This window comes from Rhododendron vialii, chromosome 7a (genome assembly GCF_030253575.1).
Source record: "Rhododendron vialii isolate Sample 1 chromosome 7a, ASM3025357v1".
Classification (NCBI taxonomy): Eukaryota; Viridiplantae; Streptophyta; class Magnoliopsida; order Ericales; family Ericaceae; genus Rhododendron; species Rhododendron vialii.
In genome coordinates this window covers 18339679-18367102 of record NC_080563.1, presented here as the reverse complement: position 1 = coordinate 18367102, position 27424 = coordinate 18339679, and the positions used below count along the sequence as shown (strand labels likewise).

Below are 27424 nucleotides of genomic sequence, written 5' to 3'. Positions count from 1 at the left end.
CTCCACCTGGAAAAAGTTAAGACTACATAAGATGAGAAACCAAAATATATTGCAGTAACCAAGCTAACAAGTCCTACTTTGATCTTGCTTTTTTCAAATGAAAATGAACTTTAATAAACAATTTCCAAATAGGCTTACCGCAACAGTAACTATGTAAACTGTGCTAAGGATCTCACTCCTGTCCAGAGGACATCTCGGTCTCCCATTGGTCCCCTCCACAAGGGACCAATAACAATCGAGGTGGGTGAAATGTTTGCACGCAAATACAACAATCGGGTACCCTAACACAAACTTGTTTAGGCAAATTGGGCAGGAGTGCCCTTCGGATATACGGTGTGCAATTTCATCCCGGACTTCGTCTGGCCACCTGAGAACCAACTCGGTCAGTGTGCTGTGGGAGAACGTGGGAAAGTCGTACACGGGGGAACAGCTCACACGGAGCCAACACACCCACTTTGTCCCCCGCCACGTACGGTCGATCGCACCTCGAACAGGTTTGACCGCTGAACGCAACTGAGCGAAAGTGTGGATCCTCTTGGACCGGTCCTGGGCCGCCAGGCTGGCAAGTCCTCACTACAACAGCACTACCGGGTAGCTTGTAACACGGTACAGGACACCGTTGAACCCGGCGCTCCAACCAGCGAAGACAACGGAGGTGGAGGAAATGGTTGCAATCGAACTGCTCGACCACGCGATCTCCAGCGGAAAAGTTGACGTTGCAGAGGGCGCAAGGGTGCTCGGGGTGAAGTCTGGGGTCCTCGGGAAGTACAGAGAAAAAAATATGGCCAACATTCCGGCTGTCGAGGGGGCAGAGAGAGTGTGGTCGCCGAGTGAACCGCGAAGGATAACACGAGGAATGAACCTTGTGTTCGCAAGGGCTGACCACGGAAAGTTTGCTACCCGGAATGTGCAGCCGCTGGCATGCGAGACAAGGTTTGTCACTGTGAACTACAGCCCGAAAGTCTGGATCCTGATCGGGTACCATTTTGCTTTGAATTTTCCTAGTGGTTCCGAAGTTGCTGTTGGAAAGTTTGTCAGAGAAGACGGGTGAGTTGCTGGGAAGGGCTGTGGGGGAGGTGATCTCGGTGGAAGCGGATAGGAGACTGGAAGCGGAAAGGAGACGAATATTTTTGAGGGTTAGGGTTTCTACCTTAGTATTCCGGATGGGCCTCGAAGGTGGATTTTGTGTTGCTACGATGGGGTTAGTAAGCTCTGTAGGGCTTGTGGGAGGATTGAGCGTACTATCCTCATTGTGATCTCACGCAAGAAGAAGCCCCAACGTGGGGATATGCTCGGTTGAGGGAGGTGAGTGAGAGGCAAGAAGTAGCAGTGGATATCTCTTGGGTCGATCCGGTCTTTGCCAAACGGCCAGGGTGTCTCACGCGGCCGATGGTTGCAGCCGTTTCTGTGGTCCGTCCTCAGCCTTGGTTCGTTTGGTGGCTTGGAGCGTGCGTGCGAAACCCTCTGGTTTCTTCCCCAGACGGCGACGGTGGCGGCTTTTGGCAGTGGTTGGTGGTGGAAAGTGTGTTTGGGCTGCTGCCTTGTTTGTTTTGATCTGTGGGACTTTGGAGTTGTGGCTGTTTGCAGCTTCGGCGGGTGGAGTTTGCTTTGTCTGGCTTCTAGGTCTAGGGTTAGGGTTAGGGTTTGGGCTTAGCCGGTGTTTTGTGCTGTTTTTTAGGGTTGTGATGGTTCCTTGCAACAATTGGGTGTTTTTTTTTTTAATCCTTCTGTTTTTTAAAAAGAATTGTGAGGTGGATGTAGTGATAGATTTTTTTTTTTTTTTGGTTACCGCTTGGTTTCTTTTTTATCATTAACTAGTGTTTGCCCATGCTTAGAGCATCCATAGTGGAATAATTAAAACATACCACATCAGATTTTAATTATCCATTTAGAGATTGCTAAAATTAACAATGTCAAGTCTCACTTTTGGTTATTTTTTGCTCATAATCAAAACCAATAAAACCGTTGCTTCCTTCCCTGAGTTTTCTCTAAACTTTTCCCCTTTATTTCACGTAAATCTTTTGAAAAACTAATTTATGTTAAAAATAATTTTTATAAAAAAATATTTGTTCTTGAAAAAAAAAAGTTTATTAAACAGTTTTTGAAAGAAAAAAACAATTTAAGTTAGAAACAGTTGGATAAAAAAATAGTTAATGAAAAAAATGTGTAAAAAAACAATTTTGTGTCAATACAATTTTTTTTTTAAAAATTGATCAATTTTTATTTAAAAAAAAGTTCGTATAAAGACGGTTTTTTTTTTTAGAAAAAGTTTCTGAAAAGAATAGTAATGGTTTTTTATAGTTATTTTTTGAAAATATTGTTGAGAGAGAGAGAGAGAAGATTTTTGTGTAATGATAGGTGTACTTGATTGAAAAAATATGGGGATCACTAAATTTGGTTATTGGCAAAAGTTGCTAGTTTTGATTATTTAAAAGTCAAAATTTGATGAGTTGCTAAGAGATTGTTTAGTTTGATTATTCCAATGTGAGCACTTTTTTTAACAAATATTGCTAACTTTAGCAACCTTTTGTTTTGCTTATTCCTCTGTGAATGCTCTTATGGCACTATTCTCCCCGATTAGAATTAATCAAGAAGTCCTCAATTTATACACACACATCAATTAATCCAAAAGTCTTCAAGTTATCAAAGCAAACCACTGGTACTTCCAAGAGTTTTTGATGTCGATGCAAGTCTAACCTGCATGCTCAGATTAATGGAGATGGGATGCAAATAATTAGAGGGCTTGAAGATATCATAGTAGTACTAATTAAATTGCACCAATTATATTTTTTCTTCAGCTCCCAAAATCACTTTTCAAAAACAATGCAGAAACTGAAGTGTTATTAATACAACCTCAAGAATTTCAACTGATTGCTCCTTTTTATACACACTCATTCTTCACATGAACATAGTTAGAATTTGACCACCCTTTGAGCATATTATAACTAACAGAGTTGGCATGGAGTTGTATTGCCTTTGAATCCCGAATTTTTCTCTACACATTTACTTCCGCGATTTCTTCCTCCAAAAAGTGTAATGACCAGAATTCTCAAACACCACAAAATAAGAATATCAATGACTACGTGATGTCTCACCCAATCATATCAAGTAAATTAACAAAAACTTAACAAAAACCTTCCCCAATTATCAACACAATGTCTTAAGGTCCCCACCACCCACCCCCCTCCCTTTTGTTTGTTTTTTCCTTCTTTTTAAAGGAATTGATTACTCACCAACATGGTATTAGACAATGGGTGGAGATTCGAAAAATGGAGCTACGATCGAGAGAGAGGTTGTGGGTGCAAACTTACAAGGAGGAGATACGTGACTGGCGGAAGATGCTGTCATAATGGAGAGTGAGTTGAGTTTACGACGACAGACGGTGGTGGGAATGCTATGGAGAAGTAGGGGGATGTGCAAAATAGAGAGGGGGGGACACCCAAAAGACAATGGTTTTTTTTTTGGTGATCCTAACGATAGAAGTTGATGACCAGTGGGTAAAAAGAACTAATGGTATTTTTGTAAAATATTAGACAGAGTCTGAACACTTTCTTAAGAGAGTTAGAAAGCACACTTCATCCCTTAGATCAAATCAATTTTAGCCATTCTTTTAACTTATGTTTGTATAGACCCCACACCCTTGTGTTTTATTAGGTATGTATATGTATGTATGTGTGTGTGTATATATATATATATATATATACACACAAATTATCAAGTGATGGATCCCTCACTTTGTTAAAATGCGGGACTTTTATTTTCCGATCAAATTTTGAAAATCCGAACCGTTCAATGTGTGCAGAACGTGATTTTAAGGGTCCCCGCGAGAAATCAGCAAAAAAAATGATCGGGAAGGGCTTCATCCGAGCAGGTTTTTTTGAACCGTTCAATGAAAACTGCTCGGATGAAGCCCTTCCCGGTCATTTTTTTTGCTGATTTCTCGTGGGAACCCTTAAAATCACGTTCTGATCACTTTGAGCGGCTCGGATCATCGAAATTCAATCGGAAAGGAAAGTTCCGCATTTTAAAAAAATAAGGGATCCCTCACCGAAACCTGACTGTATATATATATATATATATATATATATATATATATTAATGATAGGAAAACTTTTCCGCTGCTGTATCAGACTGCCAATAGAGCGTATGCTCATGCTCCAAAGAGGAGGAACACACCCACATGCTCAGTGACGATTTCAGGAATTCCGGAGCATGGGGTCATTAAGAAACGTCAATGTTTTTGCCATTTGTAAAATTGGAAAAAAATACATCATAATAATGGCAATTAAAAAAACCTACTTCCAACAAAAGATACATTTGAAGCTCGACAAGCGTTTCAACTAGTACATAAAAGATATGAAAATGCATATAGTAATGTTCTTTCTTTTCAGTTCTCAACAAAAAAAAAAATTACACGAGCTTCTACAATTGCATTCAACATGATTTCATATTTTGAAATCGTTGCATAGTAGCCTCTATGTCATCTACCGCTGCGAGGGGTCATTGTTAAGAATTGGCTCACAAAATATGGTTTTTGGAAGATGTGGTCAAAGGCAGCTTGAGTCTGCATGGATAAGATTACAGTGCATTGAAAGCCTTGGTTGGTTTGTTTGCCATATCTGCCAATGGACAAAGCTCTCTTTGTTTTCTATATAATGTAACATTGTATATTGGTTTTATTATAGCAATATGAGCTGAAAGGTTGAGGTCGAGAGCGGGAGTCGGTTTGGCTTCCGGTGGTGAGCCAGAAAGCGGCTCCCGGAGAGTTTTTTTGTAATTTTGTATATGTGATTTATATAGAGTGAAATTTTCTCTGAAATCTTGTATGTGTTTGGTTTGAGGATCCTGGGTGTGCGCACAATTATTGGTATCACAGCAAGGGAACCTTGGAACGCAAGAAAAATGTACGGAATCACCATTGAAACACTGGTTTAAGAACTGGTCCGAATCGATGTTGGTCGAAACTCGATTTTGATCAGTGGGTAGGTACTGTGGTCCTCACTGAGACTATCGCAACAAAGTGTGTGTAGTCGGGGTTAATCACCAGAGTAGCCTGTATGTGCGTTTTGAATAGTGGCGCATGGAAACGAACGGACTGGTCTGTTTGAGCTTAGACCAAAAGTGCTCAAAAACAAATTTTGAGGACTGGGTTATGTTTGTCTCGAAGAGACGATCTTTTAGATGGTCGGAAAGTCTCCAGAAGATGTCGTAAGAAGCCGCAGCGCGGATTGAATACAGACACGTGGGAACGAACGTCACACGTGGGAGTCACGCACGAATAGTGGTTGAAGATGATGACGTGTTGCCACATCAACGACAGGTGGAGCCACGTCAGAGAAAGCCAGCTGGATGACATGTCATTGTAACATGGCCGCAACGTCAGTGCCACATGGATGACATGTCATTGGCCATGTCATTGTTGTGGGGTCTACTAGAGTGCCATGTGGATGCCACATCGGATGGTTAGAGTGCCACGCCAACCGATCAAACACTGTTTCTGGAGGACGCAGACATTGTTCTCATGGATGATGGATTAGGAGCATCCGATTTTGGAAGTGGGCACTCTGGTCAGGGTGTGTGGAATATCGGCAACAAAGCCGGTATGAGCCAGGGAGATCTAGTAGGGAAAGAAGACGTCTCGGATTAATGTGTTGTGTATCTTAGTTTGGAGGTGGTGGAGCTCGATAGGGGATGCAGTGTGTCAACAGAGATGGGTGTCAGCCTCTTCCCAGGTGATGTGTGAGTTCATCTGGTGGAATAAGCCTCTGGTGTAAGTAGGGGGTAACTGTGTTTGTGCTCTGGAACATAGAAGTTGCTAGAGTGGTTGAAATTATAAGGCACCTCAAGTGGAGGTGCATGTGCCCAACAACAAAGGGCGTGGAACACCAATGGCACTCTAGTTCAAGTGGAGTGAGGTGATGGTTCTATCGATGTCACTGGTTTATGGATTTATTCGCCAAGGTGGAGATTGATAAGAATTGGCTCACAAAATAAAGTTTTTGGAAGATGTGGTCAAATCCAGCTTGAGTCTGCATGGATAAGATTACAATGCATTGAAAGCCTTGTTTGGGTTGTGTGCCATGTCTGCCGATGGACAAAGCTCTATTTGTTTTCTATATAATGTAACATTGTATAGTGGTTTTGTTGTAGCAATGTGAGCTGTGAGGGTGAGGTCAAGAGCGGGAGCCGGTGTGGCTTCCGGTGGTGAGTCGGAATGTGGCTCCCGAAGAGTTTTTTGCAACTTTGTATATGTGATTATATAGAGTGCAATTTTCTCTGAAATCTTTTGTGTGTGTGTGTGTTTGGTTTGAAGATCCTGGGTGTGCGCACAATAGTCAACGGGCAAAATCAACTTCGCAAGCAAGCAAGTATACTAGTGGATACATCATACTACATTATCATCTCTCTTTGTCTCCGCCAACTTCCTAGAAAGGTCACCTACTCCTGTAAGTTCCAAAAAATGATCACTTGAGCTCACATCAACAATGTAGTTCAATAAACGTTATCTTCCTCCAATCCCTTGACTAAAAAAAAAAAAAAACTTTTAGAGAGAGAAAGTCTCACAGAGCACCCAGTGTACAAAACAAAGCGAAGTTTTTTCCTTCGTGGGGGGAGGTTGTCGCCTCCTCCCTCGCCACACCCACCCCACCACCACCAGTTAATCACTTCTCATTTTCAAGAATAAGCATCACCCTCGTCCCCTTTGTCGTTCGCTCCTCCGATCTGTGCATACGCTTCCTCTACGTCTTGCCTCGTCGCCGCCTCAGTCTTGTTTCTTCGACAACCGGCCGTCTCGGCGTTGCGATTCCCTCTGTCCCAGCCTCGCACGTTTCTGCCTCTTAAACCCAGCCGATCGGATCCCCCCTTTCTCGAACGCCCCTTCCTTGTTCCGTTCAGCGGGCTTTTTCTCAAACCCAATTGGCTCCCCTTTCCCGTTCTCCCTCTCCCATCCGATTGGTTCCTCCTTTTCTTTTTCTTTTCCGATTGGATCTGACTCCCCCTCTCGTACTTCCCCTTCCCCGTCGGATTCCATCGGGTATTACCAGTGCGAGGCTGAGTATTTGTTTAGGGAGCTTTATTTGTTTTGTAGGCTTGCTTCGAATCTTGTGGAGATTTATTTTGGTTTATTAACTACCCGATCTGTGTCGGTTGCTGGTTAAAATGGGCGCAATCTGGCCAGCTGCATGGTCGCATGCGGTTGATGTAGTGGGCTCATCTGGCTTAATTGCTCGTTGCTGGTGGGCACTAACCTCAGTTAGGATTATCACGGGTTGCATTAGCTTAGGTTTTTGTTATGTTCCAAAGTCCCATATCGGCTAGTATAGGCTGACTATGTGCTCATATAACCACTGGGGCTTCCTTCCCTTATAAGCCGATTTTTAGGGGTGAGTTCTATCCCAGTGGTTGTAACAATGGTATCAGAGCCAGCCACCACTCTCACGCAGACCAGCCTCCACTAGCTGATTGGCGGCTTATGCACCGTGGTCGTTGCACTGCCTGCTAAGTCGGCCACCGTGGTCGGTGGCAATTAAGCGTGGTGGTTTGTTAGGTTCCAGAGTCCCACATCAGCTAGTATAGGCTGGCCATGAGCTCATTTAACCACTGGGGCTCCCTTCCCTTGTTAGCCGATTTTCAGGGGTGAGTTCTACCCCAGTGGTTGTAACAGTTTTGTTGTTAGTTTTCAGCTTTAGTTTTGAGGTGGTGAGTTTACTTCAGTTGTATTAGTTTTAATTTTAGTTTGTTTTTGGGCCACAAGCACAAAACACACACTTTACACACTTTGTTTTGTTCATTAGGCCTTGCTGGACTTCGTTTGTCGTTGGCGTCCCTAGGCCTTTTGTTGACCTTTATCTTCTAGCAATAGCATAGTAGCTATGTTTTTTGTGTATTGCGAACAGTACGTTGTGTTATGTTCCTTAGGCCCTAGTTTGGTCTTCGTTTGTCGCTGGAGTGTCTTCATTATTGTAACGGCGACAGCACAGTTGTACTCCCTCCTTATGATTAATGGATTTCTAACGTGTTTCAAAATAATAATAATAAAAAAAAACATTGTACAATAACAAGGCAGATAAGATAAAATTATGCAGATCCCCAATGGGCAAAGAGGAAACTTTCCAAACTCAATCGAACTTGCCAGCTGGTAACAAGGCAACGATTGACGAAAATCAAACCATCGGCGATCGATCGAAGACTCGAAGATAACAAAGGCGGTCACTTTTACTTTTCGTTTTGATGGACTATCGATAAGGAAAAATTATTCTATGTGGTGTCGCCGTAAATATCAATGGGTCAGTCTATAAATTTCTGAAAATTTTCAAAATGGTAGTAATTTTTTTCCCAGGGGTCGCCTGACCCCACACCCTTGGTTGTGGCATCGCCTTTGCCTAGGGTATGTGAAAGCTGCTCATAACATTGCTCGAGTAGTTAAGAGCAAGTTTACCGGTGAAGGTAAAAAAACTTTTTATCTATTTTAGCTTGTCAAAATAAGAAAATTGCTTTGCACCAGAGGAGCTAAACACAAAGGTAAAATAGCTCCAGGTGGTTTGGCTCTCTATTAATACATTGGAACTATTCATGGGTTATCTCATTAAACAATAATTCTTTCTCTCTCTTTCTCTCTCTCCCTCTCTACAATAGAGCTCTAGTACCGGATGAATAGTAAATTTTTATAGTATTTTATAAGAATAGAGATGGTAATAGAGAGGATTGGTATAAGGTTGAGAGAGATTTGAATAGATGAAATGAAAAAAATGGACTGTTGAGTAGCTAAAATACACAACTATTGGTGTACATGCTCTAAGAATATTTTATGTTTTGAATTAAAGATGAGATTGTGAGAGAATTACTTGTCTCGTAAAGTAGAAAAAAATAAGTACTTAAAAATTAAGAACCTTTGTGAAACGGAGCTTAAGTGTGTAATGATGTGTGACGCTTACTTTTTAATGTTATTTATGGGTTGATATTGCTAGGCAAAAAAGATACATGAGGTTTTCAGCTTGATGATATTTAGGAATGTGACAACAATCATCAAAATGATTAAACTTTTTTTCTTTTGCAAGACAAAAGTCTGAATAGACATTTTCACACTAGTCACTTTTTTTTGTATTTGTATTTGTAGATTTTTATCTTTCAAAGATGGTACTTATTAAACATAGAAGAAAAAAATAAATTGCTTGCTCCAAGGGCCAGAACTCGACTATGATACCAACTTTTTTAGGGCGGGCGAATGAAACTACAATCCTTTGTTGGTTTTCACAGTTCATTAATCAGATGTACAAATACGCTAAGGGAGAAATGCTGAAGACTTGATAAACACGCTAAGGGAGAAATGCTGAAGACTTGATAAACAGGTACTATGCGTTTGGATAATAGTTTGAGGATAATATTTTCAATAAATTGTTTTGGTATCGGGGTATTTACACTTCTCTCCATTATTGGACAATTGGGACATGTAAACATTTTACAAACATACCTGATGTTTTACACAAACTCAACTATCTTTTTTAAGGTACTCGACTAACTACACCACCAACAAGAACTACTCCCCAATCAAAGACAAGTGATAACCAAGCTATTAATGGGACGGGTCTGGATCCTCTCTGGTCCATATTTTGGACTAGAGGAGACAGTCCACATGTTGATTGTTCATTGGCATATTCAATGGTTTGAATTTGTCAATCATTAATGGGACTGGTCCGGGTCCAGGTCTGGCCGGATCCCCTCCGTCCATATTCAATGGTAAGAATTAACTTTGACGGGTAAGAGTTGACAAGCAAATCGAAAATGTTGATTTCAGCAAATGGATGGTTTAAGTCATGCCTATCTCTTCCAATCTAAAACAAGGACCGGAGAAAATCCATTTCCTAATGGGATTAAGGGAATGGGAAAACCAAAAGGCACTTCTAGCAAAATTATACTCCGCTTCCAGCCGATAACCTGAAGAGATATCATTTTTCAATCGCAGCTTCCAGCAACCATCAAAGAGAATCTGAGTTCTTTATATACTAGAGGCACCTCCATAGATTTTCAAAGTAGCAACCGGCCTTACATGCCAGTATTATCACAGAAATATATGTGTTTAACAAAACAGTAAAGATCATGAGCCTCATGGCCTTGCAAAGAGCTTAAGAAGGGAAAGAGAAGAAAACTCTCAGTGTCTTCCCAAATCCTCAAACCATCCGGAGTTCAGAGTGACCAAAGTTCTCCCTAAAATAAACAAAAGGACACATACATTAGCAACCAAAGCAGGATAACTAAAAGGCCATATGCATATCAAGATGAAGAATAGTTGAGTAAAACGCAAGAGGGGGAGGAAAAACTGCAAAATCTTGTTGCAGGAATCTTGCAGTACCTAGTAAAGATTGCGCCAGATACAGATCCTAAACTTCACCACTTCATCCAGCTACATCAGAATTACAGATCATAAAACAGATGTGAAGAAAGAGTCAAAATTTGAATTTGAAATCTTCAAATAGTGTGGAACAACATACACATGCATGACATTTATTCATATCTGTTGATAAATATATAACTACAAACATTCCAAACCAATTACAGTAGTTAGCAGTATAATGTGAGAGCAACAGCAAGGAATACAGCTAAAAACAAGCGTATGTCATTACTTATAGAACAAGGTAAGAACAAAAATGCTAATGATACATTTGGGACACATTAACGTCATGTGTAACCAGGTGAGTACACCAGTGTCCCCTAAGAGAGAAAAATTTGAAACTGAAGTACAAATGATGCCAATAAATAGACTGAGAAAATAAAATATAAGAAATGACCAGAGTTTAGAATGTTTGTGGGTGTTTGCAAAAACTTATTTTGATAGATTTTTAGATTCTACTTAGAATGTTCGTCAAAAATCTACATAACTGATTTTTAGAATCTACAGATTTTGAGAACCTAAAAAAGGAAAGAAATTCACAAAATCCCAAAGTTGACGTTGGGTAGCTTTTGAAATTCTGCAACACAAATTCTCAGAAAATAATGAAATTCTCATAATCTCGCAGATGCAATAAACAGGTTTTTTAACTGATACAAAAATCCAAAATCTGCAGCAGAATCTGAAGCTAAAATCTGAAGTCTGTATCCACAGCTATCGCAAACACGCCCGTAGTCCAACAGGGCAAAAAATCTAGAAATTTATGACTTTAAAGCTATGGAGATGAGCATGATTTTCATTTGGTCTACAAAATTGTTATTGAAGGCGTGAGGCACATCAAAGTGTACAGTCCATTTGGGCTTGGGCGCGAGGAGCAAGGTGAGGTCCAGGCTTTGCTGAAGTGCTCTCATTGTAAAAAAAAAAAATTAGAAAGGCAAATATATTCTAGATCTACCGTGTGCAATTTGAACTTCAAAAGTTCCAAACGCCATGAGACAAAACAGAAATGCAGAAACAGAAGCAACTTAGACTAAGGATTTGAACAGATTCTAAACTAACCTGTCCAGATTTTAGATAAAACCTCAATACATTCTAAACGAACCTGGATAAAAGAAAAACCCATTCAGGAGAATAATTCTGAACAATAGGTACCACTTCTAATAAATGTAACTCATAATCACAAACTACATTACAAACAAAGGATTTATATGCTGAAAACCAGACCTTCGAATCAGCACTTTCTAATCCTTTCATCAAAGTAGGTATTGCACTAATATCTTTGCATGGTAGGCTACCTAAGCCACCACCAGACAATAATGACAAGGATTCCAACGACTTTATAGTCTTTTTTGGGACTGCAGCTCCACTCTGCAACACAAAATTAAAAAATTATGCAAACCCAATTATATTCGGGAACAGAATGGTTGAACCTCATGATCATAGGCATACCACAAAAGGGTTTTTTCTGCACTCTGCCTCAAGTGCAATACAAAGAGCAGCAGGTCCGACATCTGAGAAGAACCCTTTGATATCTTCAAGAAAAGGAACATCTTAGAATAATTATCATCAGCTCAAGATATCCCATGGTTTCAAAACCCAGATGAACAATACCTGGCCCAACAAACTTGTGTAAAGCACCAATCAGTTTTATAGTGGCATTTCTAGCAGCAGCAACACTGGATAGCAAACCCATAGATTTGCAAAAATACAGCAAATCCTGAGAAACAAATAACAATAACAAACTATTATAGTCGCACTAGTACTTCTACTAGAGGGAGAAACAAAACATATTACATAATCAATTCACAACTTTTCATACTAAGCAAAATTCCTGTGGAGCCATGGCTTTGGGTTCTGACATAGGATCTCGTCACAGGACAATACTGACCCAACTAGGATGGAAAACCATTTATCTGGTGGACCAAGGAGAATGAAACCATTCAATCATGGAAACGGCATTGGCCCCAAACCGCAATTACACGTGCAGATTGATAATGGCTAACGGGTCTGTGCCTATACTACAGTGGGCTGGTAGAAGTATCAAACAAGCGGATTCGTGATCTGCTATGTTACCCGGACTTGGATACAGGTGTCGGACTCGACATAAGTTAATAGTTCTCAAATGCTACCACCCCCTCTGTCCCTTTCTATTGGCCCACTTCTCACTTTTTGTTGTCCCCAAATAAATGTCCACTTTGAAAGTCAACAAAGAAAATGGGGTGAAATTAAAATTTTGCCCTTCTCTTTTTTGAATTTTCAAATTCAAAACCTCCTAATTCTTTGAAAATGGTGAATGGTAATATGGAAAAGTTGGACTTTTAAAAGTGTAATGATTAGGTTTCCTTAATAAGTTGGATTCCCAAAATAAGGGGATAGAGGCAGTCTCTTGAACCATTTAGCCTTTAGCCCAATATCTATTATTCTCCTTTTCCTTCGCCGGAACATCAACCTAATAGCTGGAATTTGCCGTGTCTGACACAGATGGTGTGATGACGGACAAGAAAGATGGAGAAGGGGAGAGAGGCACACAAGGGTCAAAACCCTATTCTCAATTTCTCATTAATCAAGTCTGACAATTACATTGTTGAACATCTTTATTTATAGAGTCATAACCCTAATGGAAATAAACGTAACATTAAAATAACCTAATTAACTATTAAAAGGCCTCCTAGTACTAATAATTGAAGTAATAAAATTACCAAAGACACTTATTGGACCAAAAAGACTTAATTGTACGCATCGGGCCCATGGCCTTGGGGCTTCCAAAGCGGACAACTACGGTCCAACCAATCAACGGCTACGCCATCATGGTGTCGAGGCTGACATCGTGTCGTGTCGACATGGGTACAACACCCTAAATTGGTTAGTCGATGTAACATGCGTGATTTGTATGGTTGATTGAGAGGTGCCAGATAATTTACATCCCTCAGACTCTAGAGGAAGCTATACGGATGGAAGTGTAAGTAGAATTTCTGGGAGTTCAGAGGCTGGCGCCCCTTGGGAGAAAAGGTGGATCCTGGCCATACTTAAAGGTGGCAAAGAAGGGTGATGGCCTTGGAGCTCATAGCATGTGGTGCATAACAGGGGTGTAGGACGATGTGAAGTAAGTGTAGTGGTACAAAGAGAAGGAATGGTCATATTCTTACAAAGATGTTTGGTTGCTCATTTTGGAAACTAGTTCTCCGAGACTCCCAAAGGTTTTGGTGGTTCAGAGATGGCCAGGAGAATGTTTTCACCAGTCATACTCGGTTGCTATCTGAATTTTGCTAGATGTGGAACAGATGGGGCAAGCACACTATAAGGAATTTTTCAAGAAGCAGAGAAGCCTTTGGATAGACCAAAAAGTTTCTTTATTGTTATTCTTGAAGTTCAAACACCGGGAAGGTTTTCTACGGACTTGAACAAAGTTTACATTTTGTTGATAACCTTGACTTGTAAGAATCCACAGGCATTCATTGCCCTTTTGTGTTGTACAGCCTTGTCTTTCTAAGGATGAAGCTTATCATATGGTATAGCATAAGGTAGCATCCCCTTTTTATGCTCTTTAATATGACACACGTTACTTATCCAAGATGAATATCATAATATGAACCTTCACACTACTAGAATAGTAATACAAGACGACAATATCATTCTACAAGAACTGGAAATACCTCAATTTTTAAATCTGAAACACCAAAGTCCTCAACTGCTGAAACCATCCACTGGATACCCTTGATAAGAACCTTGGGATTACGGTGCTCCTTCATGATTTTGTAAAGCTAGAACAAAAAAAAATGCAGATTTTCGGAAACCAAGCAGACACAAAAATACAGATTGATAAAAGAGTAGACCTCCCTGCCTCAACAAGGGACCCATCTAAGCATCGGTTGCATGCACATCTTTACTAAAACCAAAAAGTAAAGTACCAAAAGGCAGCCAGACTTACTCTTTCAAAAATAAATCCTGGGCCTACGGCCTCCGAAAACGTTGTTAGGCACTTCTTGGCACGAGCACAGGTCTTCATATCCGCAACACATTCACCAATACCTATCAATGAGGCGTATTTACTGGAGATTACAAATCAGCCAAAGCATACAAGCTTCCTTTTAACTTCAACTTAAGCACCAAAAAAAAAACAGATTTTCTATGGCACTGGCTTAGAAAACCACTCCAAGACACTAGTTTGTTTCACCAATGCATGTTTGTTTTATCCACAAGGCTTGATAATTAACAGCCAAAGTACCCACCAAGAATGCAAAGAACAACACAATTTTTTGGAAACTTTGATGCAGTTGAAGCTATATGGGTGATAACATCAATAACCTTTAGTTGGACCTGCAATTTTCAATGGGGACAGATCAATAATCTAAAAGTACCCTCAACACCTCACCAGGAAGATAACCTAAAAAGTCAGATACCTTAACATTTTTCTCACTCCATCCAGGAACAGCACAGAGGAAACGAACTAAGATCTCCACCGACTGGTCAAGTTCCTTTATCAATTCCACCTGCTCTTTAAATGACACAATTGCTGCAACAAAAATAATTGTGGATATTTGCTAGAACTTGATCTTGGCAATTGAAACATGGGCACATCAAGGTACTATCAATTGCTAGAATAGAAGAACTTGACTTGTGTCACATGCCAAAGATACAACATAAAACCAGAAATGCTAGAATAGTCTGAATCACAACATAAAAAAGGCACATAACAACACAACCACTTTCAACCACAAGAGAAACTATAAATGATCAGCAACTGGTTTAACTCCATGCATTTATCCCCATTACTCGTGATAATAATCAAACAAGTCAGTATATATTGAAAGAATCACCCTGCACCAGGGATATGATCCTAAGACCATTTCAAATCTATTCGGGTATATACCCTCAGGTCAACAAAACTTCTAGGACAACGACAAGCACATTGAATGACCATGTCCCTCTGTAAATGGAAAGAGACTAAACCAGCAAGTCAAACAATACCAGCATTTTTTTCTTTCACTTAAGACTTAGTAGTTTCACCGAAATTAATTGTAGAATGTCAAGAGAAATCATAAACATTGATTTTCCACAATGATCACAGAGAGAAAATACCTTTAAACCTCTCTGTCCAGACAGCGCTCTTCAATCGGTCAACAATATGAGGTTGTATGAGAGAACCTACTCTGCGTTCAATCTCTTCAAGACTCATATCACCTGGCTGCAAATATTCAGAACCCCAAGTAGTGCAACTTTCAGGTCACGTCATTGAGAATAATGCATAAGCAATAAATATTAGTACAACAAAATGTTGAAGAAGACTAGAAAAAAATTGCCTTCCATGATCTTAAACAATAGCACAAATACAAAGGAAGTACAGGAAATGAAAAATCTGATGTTTCTTAATAACATAGAAACAAGATAGGGAGCACTAACCAGTCCATCCTGAAACCCTGCCGTCTCCAAAGGAGTCAATATATCAACAGCGTCAACAAGTTGATGCTCATCTATTTCCTGGGCTGCTGGCAAACAAATATTTAAGGTCCAATCATTCAATGCCGCAACTCGTTTCATGCAGAACCACATCAAATTAACCCACTAATGCTACATACCCAGGAAAAAATGCAAAAACGTGCCCAAATTTTGATATATTTTGACCAGATTCATTCATGGTATAGCTCACCGCCCATGTCACAATAAAGTTGTGCATCATCCTCTACCTTACAGGGTACTTTTTCAGGGTAAATAGCATCTCACAAATTAAAAACTCCAAGTCTTAAATGCCAAATTCAATCACAAACACGACTATAAGCTATACTCAACCTCATTCATCAACAAATTAAAGAACATAACTCGCTTATGCCTTGTTCGGTTGCATATTTGGAAAAAAAAAAAAATTCAACTCAAAAAACACTCATTACCCCTACTTCCAATCATTACTCTCATTTTTCTCTCCACTCATTACCTCTATCTCCAATCATTACTCTCATTTCTCTCTCTATCTCTCTCCACTCATTACCCCTATCTCTAATTATTACCCTAATTTCTCTCTCTACTCATTACCCTGGAAACCAAACAAAAAAGCTTCCCAAAAGGGAATCGAACAAGGCATTAGTTTTACACAATCAATCACTTACCATCAGCAACAGATTCTTCACGACCAGAACCTACAATTTCAGACACAGGTTCTTGCTCGGATCTGAGGCCAAAAAAATAAAAATTAATCAGATGATTGAATAAACTAGAACTTTAATCAACAAATTAACTTCAACTTTAATAGATAATAGCGTTGTGGATATGTCTTTCAACTGCCTAAGTACAAATACTAATGCACCTAGTGTAGTATTACAAACATAAATAATCTCAGCTGCAAGAAAATCAGCTAGAGATGAGCTCAACTCAGATGCCAACTGAAAATGGGTATGGAATTGGAATCTATAGATAAGAAAAAAGAATAAGATAATCATCAGCACAGGGTACGCATCAGGCAAACTTGCCTAAGGATACAATCCCATGAGGCGTATCAAACTAACAGAGAGAAGCACCAGTTTCTTGATTGCTAGAAACTTGCTAATTCCACACCTTGTTTCCTCTTTCGAGAAAAACATTAAATTAATACTCCCCCTACTTCTTCATAAGGAACAAAATGAATAAAGCTACACGTGCCACATTAAAAAAAAGGTCAAATACTGAACTCCAAGGATTAAAGGAGAAACTCTCAGAGTCAAAAAGTCAGCCACATGAAAAATGGTCAAATCCAGTTCTCCAAAAATTAAAGGACAAATTCTCAAAGCCATTATGTTGCGTAAACGGAGCATATCCTAAGTCAACTCTCAAACAAATAATTGTACACTACCCTAGGCAGCAAAACGAACTAAAAAGCACGATGCGCCCTAATGGATGAAGCTTAACTCATGTTATGTGGAAAGAGGAAGAAACGGATCAATGACAACAGATAAGAAAAGAGGCTACACAGGAAAATAAAAATCATAGAAACAAGGTAACTAAATGGTATTTTCCCAGAAAAAAAAAGGCCTAAAGGCATTTCCCTGATCCCCCAAACCAGCATGAGGTCTTAAACACAAACGACTTTTTATACAATTGCAAAAAAGTTAGCTAGTACCCAAGTAAATTGACAAATCGATCACGTCCAGTAATTCTTTCGAGGTAAATTCTGTGTTTCAATAGAAGAGAACACCAAATCACTAAAGAAGTACCTTGTTTTGCGAGATGGTCTAGCTATCCCAGAGACACTGACAAGCTCAGCCTCCAATTCTTTTTTCTTTAATAAAGGAACAGAAAAAGAAAATTAAACCAGGGTACAAAACTAAGAAGTAAAAGGCACCACAACCAGAAAATAGCTAACATACCATCGCATTTGGCATTTTCTCAAACAATACTGATTTCACAGTTTCTTTTCCAATCCAACGACAAAGCTCAAGCGTTAATCCTCTGGATGAAGCACGAACATTTTGATCTCGGTGGTCAAAGAGTTCAGGCAACAGCTTTAATATTCTTTTAGGGGGCACTATCTTCACCCCAAATTCTCTAAAATATGCCAAAACATACAGGAGTCCCCAAATCAGCAAGAGATGTAAAGAGCAGTCAAAAGAAGATTCCATCGTACCAAACACACGTGCTCACCTTAAAGCTTGCAAAATGATATCAATTGCTGGAACAACTGCTTTAGCAACCTTTTTAATAATAGCTTTCTCCATAGCATCCTGCAAATGGTCATAACTATTTGACAGTACTCAAACAATAATATGAACATTGAAGAAAAAGACAAACAAGAACAATGATCCAGTAAAAGGATGCACTTCAGTGACGGAGGCAAGTGGGAGGGTTCTTTGCAGGGACTCCTTTCTCTGTCACATTCTGTTCCCTAAAAGTGCTCCGCCCACCATATGCATAATTTCACACATACAGAAAATGCTGACAGAAATAACAGCCCCTTATTTCAAATTCTCCTACCAAAACTCCATTCTCCAGAATTTTTCTTCATTGCATTGAATTGTTTTCCCCTAAAAAGTTAAGAAAATTTTGGATCCGTTTGTATTCATAAATTCCTTTCTGGAATGAAGTACATTCTTAGGAACATGCAATCCAAGACGTAAACATTGGAGTATTAGCAATGCAAACAGAAACACTGTTTACTCACATAAACATGGGACTACTTATTGAAAATGTATAGGTAAAATACATGTGGTACCGTACCACTTAACCCTTCATCTTCTTAATGAAAAAGAGATTGGAAGAAAGCAGGAGTTTACAAAATTCTTCCAAGGGCTATCACCTATAAGTACAAAGTCATAACATATACTTTGCAATGTTGCCCTTATATGAGTAGGAATTCTTGTGCAACTATGAATTAAAGGGTAAATAATGTCTTCTAAGTCTATTGACTTCCTAATTTGTCCAACAATTACTTTATGGAAACAAAATGTTAAGCCACATCATCGAACCAGATACGTAACCAATAAATAAAGTTGAGAAAGTATTAACCATTGATCTTCGATTCCACTAATATTCCATGTTTCATAATGTCACTTGCTACTAACTACCTTTAAAACTTGTAACATCAAATGCAAATATGCACTGCTACAAAGCATAGATATTCAGAATGTTGTCCAAAATCCACATACCAAGACAACGTCAACAGATTCCAACTCTATCAGAAGCATGAACACCATCTGAGACTTCTTGACTGTCTTGGGTCTACCAGTTAGGCATTTTGCTGCAATTACATCACACACTTCTTTCGCATATCCTTCCCTACGAAAATTGAAATTGCAAATCTGACCAGAAATCAAATGCGAAAAGGAATACCAAAAAAACAAAAATGAGACAAGAAAACCAAAAAACAACGAAGTACGCAGAATCTGCATTGACAACTTTCAAGTACGCAATCAGCGCGTCGAGAGCCCTCTCCTGCACGTACGGGTTTGAATCCGCAACGGTGTTCTTAAAGAACGGCCCTGACCAACAATTGAGTACCAATTAACCAAACGAAACCCTAACTAACCGAAAACCAGAAAGTCCATGTCTAACGAACGTAAACGAAACCATAACTAACCGAAAAACCAAAAAAGTCCATAACTAAGGAACGAAAACGAAACCCCAACTAACCGAATTCGCGTAGGCGGGGATCCTCGGGATCCGTGATGGAATTGCAAAGGGCGGCGAGGTTGATGTTAGCCTCGTTCCTCACCTTCCAGTTCTTATGCAACAGTCGAACCTCCCACGGCAGTTCCTCAGCCTCCTTCAACAACTTCTCATCCTCCGTCTCCGACATTGTGCTACCGAATCTACTACAGAAGCGCTGTTAGAGAGAGAGACTCAGAGCCGAAAGGAATAGCCTCGGCCGTCGAGAGATGGGGCGAGAGAGACCAAAGTGGGAAAAGCCTCGGCCAAAACTGTAATGACCATTCGGAAAAGAAAGAAAGAAATCTTCTTATATATTCCAATAAAAAGAGAATGAAGAGAATTTGCAGATAGAAAAATGACATACATCCCTCCTATGCAGCTGCCCTTTTACAGCTGTGTGCTGTGGCAGCTTAGCCCCCCTTCTATCCAACAAACTAATTGATTTTTCCGTGTAAAACAAGATAGGAAAATGCACATAAAATATAGTTGGAAAATAAAAATTCAACTCAATTATTACATGAATTATTATAATATTTCTAATTCATAACATTCACTGCCCCTTAAGAATAGACTTGACCTCAAGGTCGGAAAGTAGAGAACTTGGAATGAGCTCATCATAGTCAATCCAAGTAGCATCTTTGGAAAAAGATCTAAACCGTTACGCCAACCATTGAATGATAGCTCGATTGTTACGCTTCACCATTCTCCTTTCTAACACAACTACGGGCTCTATTTGCAAAGTTCCATCATCGCTAACTGGTGGAAGAGTAGGAGTAGCCACCACATTTTCACCCAACTTCTTTTTAAGCAATGACACATGGAATATAGGGTGTATTTGAGCTGAATCTGGTAATGACAGCTTGTAAGCCACTTTGCCCACTCGTGAAAGTACTTGAAAAGGTCCATAGAATCTAATGGCCAACTTCATGTTCCTTTGTAAGGCTAGGGAAGATTGTATGTAAGGTTGCAACTAAGGTAAACCAAGTCACTCACCTCAAACTCCCTTTCTGACCTGAGTTTATCTACATAGTGCTTCATCCTTATGCTGAGCTTGATGGAGGTTTTCCCTTAGCATCCTTAAGATGGTAGCTCCTTCCATGGCCCAATTATCGACAGCTGCCACATAAGAAGTCTTCAAATTCATGAAAGTTGTGGCCTGGTGGATCTTGCCCATACATAGCATAAAAGGGAGTAGTCTTGGTCGAGGAATGGAAAGAGGTATTATTGTAACGCCCCTAATTTTGGAAATGTTAAATAGACAATTTTTATTGAAAATCCAAATAGAGTCTGACTCATTATTACATTATAACTCTCATAAGAGTACTTTCATTACACAAAGGAAGGAAACTAGGGTTCCTAACTACAGCTCCGCCTGCTCCTCCATCCGAGCCAGCTCTTCAGTTCCAAAGACCTTCAAGGTGTAGAGTTCACCCTGATCATCTACAAGGTTTGACACATTATACCGGCGTCGCCACCAATATAATATGTCAGGGTCACCAAAGGTAACATCATGAGCTACAAGAGCTCAATAGAATAATCCATATCCACTAACCCTTAACTTACAAACAATAGATCATATAATTAACGATTTCCACATAGTACATGCATATTTAACAAAACAGTTAACAATGACACATCCACATTCACTATTCAAACTAACGTTGGTGTCTATGATTTTCTGAGTTTCTCCTACGCGACTCATCATAGAAAGTGTCATCATTTTCACTTTTCCTTTACCAAATCAAAATTTCCAAAATCGTTTTTGTTACCCAAATTATGCAACCTAGAGGGGGGGGTGAATAGGATTGCTAGTAATAATCACCGATAAAAATTTATCTCTAATAATATATGCAAACAATAAGTATGCAATCAAAATAGAGAGATAGAGAGATAGAACCCGTTTATAGTGGTTCGGTCCGGATTTGTCCACGGTCCGGCCCTACTCCACTTCTCCTCAAGCAATTACTTGAAGGTTCCACTAATCTTTAAAAGATTACAACTTGTAAGTCTTGCGGGTGCTTACAAAAACCGAACGCCTCTAGCTTTCCCAAGGAGCTAGCACAACCGCAAGAATTTTCTCCGAAAACTTCTCAAAAACAATAACACCCAAATTCCAACCCGAATTTGGTCTTCTAAGCTTTCAAGTGTTTGACTCAAACACTCGCTTAGGAAATACAAGTATGTGAAGAAGGTATGAAAATTATCGCTCACGACTTGTACAAATTTTCTCTTCAAGAAAAATATGAAAGTGGAAGAACAATGAGAATTTTTGGCTTTGATCTTTTGAGAAATTGCTCTTGCAATAATATGGAATGTTGTAGCTTGTATCTCTACTCATTCTTGATGCCTTATATAGCCATCCATATGCTTCCTAGCCGTTGGAACTAGCCGTTGGAAACTAGCCGTTGGAACTAGCCGTTGGAAACTAGCCGTTGGAAACTAGCCGTTGGCAGAGTGGTCATCCGGGTGGTCGTCCGGTGGTTTCCGGTTGTCACGGCCGGTTGGTCAACCTGTGGCTCACAATTTCATCTAAATAAATCCGTTAAAGCATGTATTGAGCTCAATAAAGTCTTTGTAAATATAAATCATGAATCCAAGAGACTTTATGCTATATTTCAAGGTCACGAAAATATTTAGTTCGGGAATCGATTTTTCGATAATTTTGTATTTGCCGAATAAAAATATCATTGAATTAATCATCAAAATAATTAATAGAGATGCATATAAATTTTCACAAATTATAATGCATACATTTTTCAACAATCTCCCCCTTTTTGATGATGACACAAAATGATAGTTTTTATGCAAGTAGGAGTTATGCCAATCTCCCCCTTAATACATGCACCAAAGCAGTTATCTATGATCAACGAGTAATAGCAATAATCAACAGATCATAGCAAGCAATTTTTATTAAATTAGCCCACAACGGTTAAAAATATTAAAAATGGCAAGATAGATCAATTAAAACTTGGCTTTTTCTCCCTCTGTGACATCATCAAAAAAAAACTAAAAAGAGAAAAACAATAGGGCCATGGTTCCAGCACCATGTCGCTCTTGCCCTGTAGCACTCTATCTTCGTTCATATAAAGCTTGGCGTCTTTGATTTTCGTATTCTTGAATAATGGCTGCTACAGCGGCAGCTACAATGCCAATCCAATACCACAGAGTATCCACATTTACATTCCACCCGAACCATGGTGGTATTCTTATTGTAAGTAACGCACACAGCAGAATGAAGATAAAGAGTTGCATCCAAATGGTTTGGATAAACAACCTGAACTCTGCTCGTTCGGCATCTCTTTCGTAAAACTCAAACGGTAACCCTTGCGGTAAGTTTGCCATTGCTCGATTTGGAAGGATAGAGATTTGGAGAGATTTAGGCCGAGAGAGAAGGAGAGATAGATAGATGAGGAGATAGAGAGAGTGTTGTTGAATTTATAGAGTATGAGAGAAGTGTTTGGGGATGTGATAGAGATGCGGCGCCGAATAGGGATAGGATAGGGGCGGCGCCGAATAGAGATAGGATAGGGGCGGCACCGAATAGAGATAGGATAGGGGCGGCGCCGAATAGAGATAGGATAGGGGATGCGGCGCCGAATAGGACAAGAGTAGGGGAAGAAAATTGTGTTCGGGTGTTTATTGTTGTGTCCCCTTAATACATGCTCCCCCTAAAAGAGAGCTTTTTAAAGAATGCGAGGGGTATTACCGAGAATGATTATCCCTGCAAGCTTAGAAACAAGAAATTCATATCGGCGAAGTATATAAGAGACAATTTAAGCACTAAGCCATGAAGTTCATACAAACTAAGTGTAACAGACTTAATAAATCAGAGTTAGCAACGCAAAAGCTTGAATAAGTCTCAACCTCACGGTCGTCCGGTTGGACATCCGCTTGGACATCCGGCTGACAAATGCAGGTTAAGTCCAGAAAACGTTTAAGAGGAGTAGCATTAAAGACCATAAAACTGATTTTCTGCATACCAAACACAGGAAAATGAAACATATGATAAAATGTTTGGAGGGTGATTTCTTTATCAAGATCATTTGTACTCTCCATCAAGTATGATATTTACGAATTCAATCAACTCAACATTGAATCCAAAAAAAAACTTTTGACATCAAGAACACAAAACTTTTTCATAAATGATTAGACATGCCGAGTTCTCGTCGAATGAAACAAAATTGTTCTTCACCAAGGGGTTTTGTGAAAATGTCCGCCAATTGCTTGTCGGTACTAATAAAGTTAAGTTCAATATCCCCTTTTTGAACATGATCTCTTATAAAATGATGTCTAATCTCAATATGTTTTGTTCGAGAATGTTGAATCGGATTCTTGGTTAAGCTAATTGCACTAGTATTATCACATTTAATAGGAATATGATCATATTGCAAATTGAAATCCTCCATTTGTTGTTTGATCCACAATATTTGGGCACAACAACTTCCGGCCGCTACATATTCCGCCTCGGCGGTAGATAGAGCTACGGAATTTTGTTTCTTGCTATGCCAAGACACTAGAGAGTGCCCTAGAAATTGGCAAGTCCCACTTGTACTTTTACGATCAACTTTGAAACCTCCAAAATCCGCATCCGAATAACCAATTAAATCAAATGCAACTCCACGTGGATAAAACAATCCTAAGTCATGAGAACCGGCAACATATTTAAAAATACGTTTAATAGCTTTTAAATGCGATTCTTTAGGACATGATTGAAATCTAGCACACATGCAGACACTAAACATTATATCCGGTCTACTTGCCGTGAGATAAAGTAATGAGCCGATCATACCTCGATACATCTTTTCATTGACGGCCTTACCATTCTCATCTTTGTCTAGCTTAGTTGATATGCTCATTGGTGTGCTCATTGGCTTTGATCCTTCCATGCCAAACTTCTTAATAAGTTCTTTCGCATACTTGGCTTGGTTGATTATGATCCCCTCATTAGTTTGCTTGATTTGAAGTCCGAGGAAGAAGTTAAGCTCCCCCATCATACTCATTTCAAACTCACCTTGCATACACTTAGCAAACTCTTTGCACATATTATCATTAGTGGCACCAAAGACAATATCATCAACATATATTTGAATAATGAGCATATCTTTACCTTTGGCTTTAATGAAAAGAGTAGTATCAATTTTTCCACGAGTAAAGCCATTGTCAAGCAAGAATGAGCTAAGTCTATCATACCATGCACGTGGTGCTTGCTTCAAACCATATAGAGCTTTTGAGAGTTTAAAAACATGATCGGGGTATACATGATCTTCAAAGCCGGGAGGTTGTTTGACATAAACTTCCTCATTCATGAACCCATTCAAAAATGCACTTTTCACATCCATTTGATAAAGCTTGAAATTTTTGAAAGATGCAAAGGCAAGCAATATGCGAATAGCCTCTAATCTAGCTACCGGTGCAAAAGTTTCTTCAAAATCAATACCTTCTTCTTGATTATAACCTTGAGCAACAAGTCTAGCTTTATTCCTAACAATATTTCCGGATTCTTCTAGCTTGTTACGAAAAACCCATTTAGTACCTATAATAGAGTGATCAAGAGGCTTAGGTACTAATGCCCAAACTTTATTCCTTTCAAATTGATTTAACTCATCTTGCATGGCCAAAATCCAATTTTCATCATCTTGAGCTTCCGGAAAGTTTTTAGGCTCAATTTGAGAAACAAAAGCTTGATTTTCACAAAAATTTCTATGAGACGAGCGAGTGGTTACCCCTTTCGAAACTTCTCCAAGAATCAAGTCCTTTGGATGGTTTTGCACGAATCTCCAATCCTTGGAAAGATCTTGGTTGTCTCCCATGGCATCTTGAGGTTGATTAATAACTTCATCTTCTTTGATTTGAGAGCTTTCTACTTGAGTATCACCATCAACTTTTTCTTGAATTGTCAAGTCATGAATCTCATGTGTAATTTCTAAGTCATCATTATCAACAACATCCTTAGTAGCACAAGGATTAGATTCATCAAAGGAAACGTGAATAGATTCTTCAACAAGATTAGTGCGCTTATTATAAATTCTATATGCTTTGCTAGTAAGAGAGTAACCAATAAAGATGCCTTCATCCGATTTTGAATCAAATTTACCCAAGTCATCTTTTCCATTGTTTAATACATAACATTTACAACCGAAGGCATGAAAGTAATTAATGTTGGGTATTCTACCATTCCAAAGCTCATAAGGAGTTTTCTTGAGGATAGGCCTAATTAAAACTCGATTCAAAATATAGCATGAGGTATTAACGGCTTCCGCCCAAAAATATTTTGGCAAAGAGTTTTCACAAAGCATAGTGCGGGCCATTTCTTCCAAAGTACGATTCTTTCTCTCAACTACTCCATTTTGTTGAGGAGTACGAGGTACAGAAAAGTTATGACCAATACCATGTTCATCACAAAACTTTTCATATAAAGAATTGTCAAGTTCTTTTCCATGATCCGTACGAATGTTAGAAATAACAAATCCTTTTTCATTTTGAACTCTTCTACAAAGTTTAGTGAAATTAGGATAAGCCTCATTCTTATGAGCTAGGAACATCACCCATGTATATCTAGAGAAATCATCAACAACAACAAGACAATAATAGTTTCCACAAAGACTTGGAGAGCGAGTTGGTCCAAACAAATCCATATGAAGTAATTGCAAAGGTCTAGTAGTTGAAACCACATTTTTGGACTTAAAAGAAGCCTTGGTTTGTTTTCCTTGTTGGCAAGGACCACAAAGTCTATCTTTTTCAAATTTGATTTTAGGAAGACCTTTTACCAAATTTTTTCTAGAGAGTTTTGAAATAGCATCCATACTTGCATGTCCTAGGCGCCTATGCCAAAGCCAACTATTTTCACTCAAAGCGGAAAAACATTTTATATCACAATTACTTAAATCATTGAGATTAAAAACATATACATTTTCAAGTCTTTGTCCAACGAAGAGTGTCTTGTTGCTTTTGACATTTTCAATGATACATTTGGATTTTTCAAAGATAACACGATTTCCTCTATCACATAATTGACTTATGCTAAGAAGATTGTGTTTTAAACCACTAACAAGTAAAACATCTTCAATAATAGGAGAATTACCTATATCACCGATTCCTATGATTTTGCCTTTGTTGTTGTCTCCAAATGTGACATGTCCACCATCTTTAGGCGAAAGAGAATTGAAAGCCCTCTTGTCACCGGTCATGTGTCTTGAACATCCACTATCAAGGTACCAACTTCCTTCCTTGAGAGAACTTTTGAAGCATACCTACAATAGCACATCAATTCTTGACTTTTGGTACCCAAATCATCTTGGGTCCTTGAAGGTTAGCATTGATACGGTTCTTAGGAACCCAGACCTTTTTTGCATTAGAAGATGAGTATCCTTTCATAGGACAAGTAGGAGAAATATGACCAATTTTACCACAATAATGACATGTCAATTTAGAATGGCTAGAAGGAGGAACATCTTTTCCAAAAAGATTTTTGTGTTGAGTGGGATTATAACCAATTCCGGCCTTGTGAAAAGAAACCATTTGTTTTCCAAGAAGAATGTCTAAACTTTCTTTTCCATTAGTGAGTTTTGAAAGAGAATTAGTTAAATCATCAATTTGTTTTTCTAAAGATTCGTTTTTGGAAGTATCCTTCAAATACTCTTTTTCTTTTGCCAAAGAGGTTCTTAAACTTTCATTTTCTTCCTCCAAAATATCTTTCTCTTCAATTACATCATCCATTTCTAGTGAGAGATCTTTAGCAACCTTTTTAAGAAATTTGTTTTTAGAAACAACCTTTTCAAATTCTACTTTCAACTCTTTATAGGCAATAAACAATTCATCAAAGGAATAGGATGAGTCGAGATCTACCTCGTTTTCTTCGATGGCCATGAAACACAAGTTAGCGACCTCTTGTTGCTCATCGTCCTCATCGGAGCTACTATCGTCACT

The 27424-nt window shown here is 39.1% G+C and overlaps 1 protein-coding gene across 4 annotated transcripts; it reads right to left on the bottom strand.

Moving 5' to 3' along the window:
* Positions 1 to 9977: 9977 nt before the first annotated feature.
* LOC131333849 (protein MOR1-like) lies at positions 9978 to 19797 on the bottom strand. 4 transcript variants are annotated; one of them, XM_058368625.1, is made up of 18 exons: positions 19481 to 19770; positions 19227 to 19329; positions 18997 to 19126; positions 17996 to 18075; positions 17722 to 17899; positions 17569 to 17633; positions 16489 to 16550; positions 15788 to 15873; positions 15467 to 15572; positions 14788 to 14900; positions 14617 to 14704; positions 14316 to 14416; positions 14041 to 14148; positions 11999 to 12104; positions 11837 to 11919; positions 11612 to 11755; positions 11447 to 11489; positions 10388 to 10402 (listed from the first exon to the last, which is right to left on the bottom strand). In XM_058368625.1, the coding sequence occupies exons 1-18, from the start codon at positions 19644 to 19646 to the stop codon at positions 10395 to 10397; spliced, it is 1770 nt and encodes a 589-aa protein (XP_058224608.1). In that variant the 5' UTR covers positions 19647 to 19770; the 3' UTR covers positions 10388 to 10394. The 4 variants fall into 4 exon arrangements, with proteins under 4 accessions (XP_058224609.1, XP_058224608.1, XP_058224606.1 ...); XM_058368626.1 differs by lacking the exons at positions 10388 to 10402; positions 11447 to 11489 and adding an exon at positions 9978 to 10206; XM_058368623.1 differs by lacking the exon at positions 10388 to 10402 and having other exon boundaries at positions 11397 to 11755; positions 19481 to 19797.
* Between the last annotated feature and the right edge of the window lie 7627 nt (positions 19798 to 27424).

Excerpts from the sequence above, each read along its gene's own strand:
- LOC131333849 (XM_058368623.1), bottom strand. The coding sequence starts at position 19,646 with ATGTCGGAGACGGAGGATGAGAAGTTGTTGAAGGAGGCTGAGGAACTG. Across the intron at positions 19,127-19,226 it reads GTTGTCAATGCAGATTCTGC|GGAAGGATATGCGAAAGAAG; the intron begins GTACTTCGTTGT and ends CAATTTTCGTAG. Across the intron at positions 17,900-17,995 it reads ATCATTTTGCAAGCTTTAAG|AGAATTTGGGGTGAAGATAG; the intron begins GTGAGCACGTGT and ends GGCATATTTTAG.